Genomic DNA, 7,167 nt, shown 5'->3' on the forward strand with positions numbered 1-7,167 from the left:
TGTCTTGCTACAGGACCCAAATTGTACCTGTAGCTCACCAAGGAAGCCCAACATCTGGCCTGCAGACCACATCTAACCCACTAGATGTATTGATTCTGGCTCATTCAAATCAAAGGTTCAAAGGTTCGTTTATTATCAAAGTGCGTACGCAGTATACAACTCTGAGATTCATCTGCTCCAGATAGACACGAAGCAAAGAAAAGCATGGAAGTCATTCAAAGAAAAACATCAGCCACACCCCTCCCCAACACGTACAATCTCACAACCCCCAACCCCTTTTCTCACACAGAAAAACTAACAGATCACTCCACGTGGAAAACAGCAACAAGAACAGCAAACTCCAAACCCCCATCCCCTTCCCTCACACAGAAAGAAAACTTACAGATTGCTCCTGAGAGAGAACGGAGGAAAACACAGAATGCAAAATAAAACATAGGATTGAGAGACCAATTTGAACTGCTGTTAGATTGAACTCCATAAATTGCAGAACTTCAATAACATCCCACAATAGCATCAAGGAGAGTGGTCTCTCAAACACAGAGATCTTACATGATCCGTCACACACAGACACGTTATCTGGCAGCAGCGAGAGATCATCACAGCAGTGAGTAAGAGCAAATCTGCAGAATGAAAGCAATAATTAAGTGAACACAATGCCCTACATATTTTCAAACAGGAACTTAATCTTAATTAGCTGAATTCTAGAAACAGCCATGTATTGTTCATGCTTTGCAGTCAAAAATGTATCTCTCATCTTCTATGTAAACTTGCTAGACAGCTTTAAGCGAACTCAACACGTTGGGTGTTCAACAGCCTTCCTTTGCTTTCAATGGTTTCTATTGGGGCCACCTGTAAGGAGACGAATAAAGAATACATACTTTGATAGTAAATGTACTTTGAACTTTCAAACTTAAAAAATCCAAGTCTCTGATGACACTACAACTCAGTACAAGAGAAAATCTGCAGATGTAATGCGTCCTGATGAAGGGTCTGGGCCTGAAACATTGACTGTTTCTTCTTTTCCATAGATGCTGCCTGGCCTGCTGAGTTCCTCCAGCATTTTGTGTTTATTACTTCAAATCACTATACTCATTTGCCCCATTATTAAAATGTTCCTACAGCCAATTATCTCACTTTAAGGGCTCTTTATCTCATCATCTCATGTTCTCGTTATTTATTGCTATTTATTTATACTTGCATTTGCACTCTGGTTGATCTTTCATTGATCCTCTTATAGTTACTATTCTATAGATTTGAGTATGTCCACAGGAAAATGAAACTCAGGGATGTATATGGTGACATATATTTACTTTGACAATAAAATTTACTTTGTACTTTGAATTCAGGCAGTATCTATAAAGAGCTAACGTTTTAGGTCAGTAATCTGTGGGTGTTCAGCTTGGATTGCTAATTACTTCGTTCTGCACAAACGTTGCCTGACCTGAAGAATGCACTTTTTTTTTACAGATTTGCAGCAGTGGCAATATCTTGCTTTTGAAAATTGAGCAGTGATGGAGAATAGTAGATACAAGTTGACCAATACAAGCTGAAGCACTAAGAAAGGGAAATGGAATGAAGTGTTATTTAAAATGCAATAAAGAGGTGTTTAAACTATAAGATAACAGATAATAAAACTCAAGGAAGTCTGCAGACCTTGGAAATCCAGAGCAACACACAAAATGCTGGAGGAACTCAGCAGCTATGGAAATGAGGAGATGCTTCAGGCCGAGACGCTTCTCCAGGATTTATGTGGTAGCAAGTTCAGAAGTCCATACTCGAGGGGCTTTAATTTTTATTGAGATACAGCACGGAATGGGCCCTGATTTATTCTTAGTCTATTCGTAGGACAATTTACAAAGGCCAATTTACCTACAACCAGTATGTCTTTGGACTGTGGAGCACCTGGAGGAAACCCACGGGGTCACAGCAAGAAGGTACAAACTCCTTACAGACAGAGGCGGGCCACTCACGTGTAGTTGTGCTAGCCACTATGTACCATGCCTTCTAAGGACCACAAAGAAAACATAAAGCAAACAATGCACGAGTCGTGCTTCACTGCATTTTGTTAGGAAAATGGATTGGATTTATTGTTTGGTAACAATTCCAACATAAATCAAACTGTAAATAATGTTTAGAATTCATGATTTCACCGGTTACCTACATTATCAGTGGCTGTGTTATAACACCATAAGACACAGGAGCAGAATTAAGGCATTTCGCCCATCGAGTCTGCTCCGCCATTTCATCACGGCTGGTCCATTTGTTATGATAGATACATAAATGACAGTTTTGCACATTATTCTACTGAGCGCCCTTTAGTACCTTCGAATAGTTACTGCCTGCCTACGTTCATCCTCCTTTCTGGAGCTATCGACTCTCCGATAGTTATTCAGAATACTCTTTCCAAGTTTGAAGTTTGTCCAATTCTCTTTGACCTATTACCTCTCTCCTCAGTCTCCCAAAGCCACCCCCCAGCCCTTGCCGCTTCCCTTTCGCTTGTTTTGGTTTTAATAATGAACGCCCTTCACTCCTCTGAACTGGTAGAGCTTTAATTAGTCTAGCTGCCGTCTGTCTTCGATCCCTCCCACTATTCCTGTCCCGCCCCAACCGCATAGAACAGTCTGATCGCTCTCGGCAGAGTTAAACCCCGGCAATTCGGCGCAGTGGTTAAATCTCCAGGGGGCAACTTAGAGGGTAATTTGCTCTCCGCCGAGCGTCCCGTCATCGGCACAACGAATAGCAATGTCCACCTCTTACAGTGAGTGTTTGCTGACTACGTCTCTGTTGCCGCTTTCTCTGCTGTGTTGTGCCGTGTGACTCTCACTTCCCCAATTTCTCAACCCCTTGCACCCACTTTCCGTCCTGATCTAGGCAGTATACCATATACTTACTAACACAGCCGCTTAAAATGGAAATCCCCCCCCCCCAGTGAATAAAAGTATTCTATCCGTGGATGTAAGTGTGTTTGGTGGGTTTCGTTTAACACAGTCTCTTCTTGCTTTCTCTCATTAGACCTGCCCGATCGGGTGAATGTGGATCCCTAGACCGTAGATGATCTTGCCGGATCTTCAGACCTCCCGGAGCCTGTATCAACTGCAATATCTGTTCAGGGAGCAGCGGCGTTGATCTTACTGTCAGCCTTAACCGGAGCGTCTGACTCGGGAGTCTATTCCCGCGACCATTAATTGCAAACGGTGGCACCCGCCAGGTCGGGGCAGCTGAGCCCCCGGGAATAACCGCTGCCGGCCTCCCGCGGGAAGCTGTCGCCGATATGCTGTGAGGGTCATGGTGGAACTGGAGGCTCAGAAAGGGCAGAGGTGAACATCGGTCATAAGGACCGGGAAGAATGGATGCGGGGGTCAGTGAAAGAGTGGGCACGTATTTTGGGGATTATTACAACAACGAGACGGTGAGTTTGCATTATAACTATACCGGGAAGCTAACCCCGGGCAGATACAAGGCAGGTCTGAGGTTGCACGCTGTCATATCTTTGATCGTTTGCATGTTTATAATAGTGGAGAATCTGATGGTCCTCATAGCCATCCGGAAGAACAGTAAGTTCCACACGCCAATGTTTTACTTGCTGGCCAACCTGACTCTGTCAGACCTGTTGGCAGGAGTAACCTACGTGGTCAACATTCTGCTGTCCGGTGCCAACACCCTGAAACTGACACCGCTCCTGTGGTTCTTGAGAGAAGGTGGCGTTTTCATCACCCTCACGGCGTCGGTCTTCAGCCTGCTGGCCATCGCGGTGGAGAGGCACGTCACGATGGTCAGGATGCAGCTGTACAACGCCGACAAGAAGTGGCGGACGCGGCTGTTTGTGGGGGCGGACTGGATCTTTTCGGTGTTCCTCGGGAGCCTCCCGATCCTGGGCTGGAACTGCATTGGAAACCTGCCCTTTTGCTCGACAATACTGCCGCTGTACTCGAAGTACTACATCCTGGTGTGCATTCTCATCTTTATCGCCGTCCTGTTTTCCATAGTGATACTCTACATTCGAATTTACCTTAAAGTCAAGAGTAACAGCCTCGACATGGCCACTTTGAGAAGTGGGGAATCCAGGAAGAGCAAGAAGTCCCGGGCATTGCTGAAGACCCTGACCATCGTGGTGGCCTCTTTCATTGTCTGCTGGTTGCCGATATTCATTGTGCTGCTACTGGACGTTTCCCTCACAGTGAGAAGCTCTTCCATTTCTAGTGTGGCCGATTATTTCCTGGGACTGGCCATGCTCAATTCAGCCTTGAATCCTGTAATTTACACCCTAACCAACAGGGACATGCGCCACACCATCGTGCGCCTGGTGTGCCTGACCAAAGTCGACGAGCAGCCTCGCTGTTGCGGCGCTGTGATAACCGAGTTCAGCAGCACCCAAGGCGACCGGTCCTCGCTGCACAGACACGAACTTCTGCACACCACCCTGTCCTCCGGGAACGGACCGCAGTCTCCCACGAGGATCTCGCTGGCCTCGCGGTGACCGTGGGCTCCTCCTCCTGCACCGCTAGGGAACCGACCTCCGAGCAAAATGCAAAATTGCACTTATTACAATGAACCGAATGGACGATGTTAAAAAAACGCATGAAGGAGCATTTCTCGTTTGAAATATCTCGAAACGTTTCTTAAGTTTTAAGGTATGATGCAGGGGTTCCCAACCTGGGGTCCACGGACTCCTCTGATAACGGTAAGCGTCCATTTCACAAAGGGGTGGGCGGCACGGTAGCGTAGAGGTCAGCACAAGGCTTTACAGAACCCGCCGCTGCCTGCAGGGAGTTTGTACCTTCTCCCCGCCACCACATGGTTTTATTCCAACAGGCCAGGTAGGTTAATTGGTCATTGTAAATTGTCCCCGGATTAGACTAGGAATAAATTTGGGGACTGCCGGGCGGCGCGGCTCAAAGGGTCAGATGAGTCTATTCCACGCTGTGTCTCATTAAATAAATGAACATCGTTGTGAACCACTGGTCAAGGGATGAATAATCTCACTGTTTAACCAGTATATACAGTAAATGACTTGGATGAAAGCAGGAAAGATACGGTTTCCAGATAGAAGTGAGTAAGTAATGCGTATAACATTTCTGTACACATAATTAGTAAGATGTGAGTTGCTGATGTGACAGTGTAGGAAAGTAACTTGAGAAGGCTACCAGAAGACTTAAAAACCTTAAGTGAGCGATAAAGATCTAGCCAGAGGACTATATTGTGGGGTGAAAAACCTGGAATTGTGAAAAATGTATTTTCTAAAAAGTGAGTGGGTAAAATTGCAGAGGGAACTTGGTGTCCTTTCTGTAGGATTTCCAAAAGGCCAGCAGTAGGTACTGCAAGTAATTTATATAGAATTTATAGTTTATTATTGGGAGAATTGGATGCAAAAGTTGTTTCATTTATGTATTTATTTTTGAGGAGATAACATATACAGTATATTAGTAAGGCTCTCCATATCTAATCAAGGAACTTGATATTTTGTAATCAGTTTAGAGAAAGTTTACTAGACCAATACCTGAAACAAGCAGTTTGGTATCCTGTCAGGAAAGGTTCAACAAGTTAAACTTCTAAAGCTGAGCATGGACAAAAATGCAATGGTGAGGCTATAATTGGATAAGTTATGATATTAAATGGTGGAGTACACTTGAGAGGCCAAGTTGTCTGTTAATGTTCCCAATTTATATGTTCACATGTCAAAGTACAGTCAGATTTGTTTAAAGATCACATCAGCACAAAGGCTGGCAATGTACCTATAACAACACAGACTGCAAATGGGTCTGTGAATTGGAAGTGTCGGCTTGACACAGTGATAGAGCTAGTTATTTTAGATTCAACAGGAAGCTCTGCAATTCAGTCCAGTTTTGCAATGGATAAGTTTCTCAATGACTATCGTAAGTGCCAAATGCTTATACTGAATAGCTTTTCTCCCCTCCATCCTCCAACATGCCAAGGTTTGGGTTCAATTTGGACACAATACATGACACTCTGGGAGACAAACTTCTCTTCGCAGCATCATGAACTGCGTAATAAGTAACCCAAACCTTGGCTTGCCCATAAAAGACCAGGGCATATATTTTTCAACCTCAGCTCCATGGAATAGGTGAATTTGCAGCAGGAGTTCTTGGATGGCAATCAAACTGCCCATGTTTCCCAGTGGCAAACTGTCGTCTCCAACCCCTGCAACCTGCATGCTCCTATCTCCTTTGTTTTTCTTGGCTCTCCAGCAACTGATTAAATATTTCCTATGAGATGGAGGCACACTGAGCCAATACTAATGTTGTTCTAGGACCGAGCAATTCACTTTCTTGCACTAAGACCTTTGCTGTAAAGAGGTGACAGTCTGAGTGATGTATTGTTGCAGAGTCAATGACTGCTGGAAGTGTTACATAGCATATGAGGTTACCTGTCTGTTGTCTGAATGGCAGCACTTTAATTTCCTGATCATTCCTCATGACAATTATGAGATGAACGAGTAGGGCTGACTGATTCATTCATATCACTCTTTATGTGCAGAAGATTCTATTGAATTGCAGCTTCTCATTCCAGCGTGGAATTGATTACAGCTTTCAAATAAAAAGCTGCTTTGGCTCCAGCTGTGACACTGCCAAGGGAGGACTATGAAATACCTAAATATTTCTGTTTAAAAAATATTATTAGAACCATTATTTCAACTGTGATTATTACAGATATGAATAATTTAAATGGTTTGTGAATAAAGTTTTATTGATCAACTGAATTTTTTTTGATTCTGTATTTTATTTAGAGCAGGGAATTCCCAACCTGGGGTCCATGGACACTGCAGTTAATGGTAGGGGTTCTATGGCATTTAAAATAAAAGGTTGGTAGCCACTGATTTAGAGATACAGCACAATAACAGGCCCTTCTGGTCCAATGAGCACACCCCACGCAATTACACCCATGTTGCCAATCAACATTCTATTTGCAATATAGAAAGAAATTCATGTGGTCACAGGGAGAATTTACAAACTCCATTCTCCTTACTGTAAGTGGGAGAATTGAACTTGGTTACTGGCACTGTAATATTGTTATGCTGTCATGCCACCCTACATATTAGTTAAGCTAGTTACATATTAAAACAAAATAGATCATAAAAGGGGTTCCAAAGCTTGCAAAATGTAGGTTAGGATAAAATGTCCTCAGGGAGCTCTCTCTGCAAATGGAGGT

At 43.9% G+C, this 7,167-nt stretch overlaps 1 protein-coding gene across 1 annotated transcript; it reads left to right on the forward strand.

The window, feature by feature from the left end:
* Window positions 1–2,619: 2,619 nt before the first annotated feature.
* s1pr5a (sphingosine-1-phosphate receptor 5a) lies at window positions 2,620–6,718 on the forward strand. Its single transcript, XM_059992280.1, has 2 exons — window positions 2,620–2,758; window positions 3,013–6,718. The coding sequence occupies exon 2, from the start codon at window positions 3,347–3,349 to the stop codon at window positions 4,475–4,477; it is 1,131 nt and encodes a 376-aa protein (XP_059848263.1). The 5' UTR covers window positions 2,620–2,758; window positions 3,013–3,346; the 3' UTR covers window positions 4,478–6,718.
* The last annotated feature ends 449 nt before the right edge of the window (window positions 6,719–7,167 follow it).

The sequence above is a fragment of the Hypanus sabinus genome, chromosome 16 (genome assembly GCF_030144855.1).
Source record: "Hypanus sabinus isolate sHypSab1 chromosome 16, sHypSab1.hap1, whole genome shotgun sequence".
Lineage (NCBI taxonomy): Eukaryota > Metazoa > Chordata > Chondrichthyes > Myliobatiformes > Dasyatidae > Hypanus > Hypanus sabinus.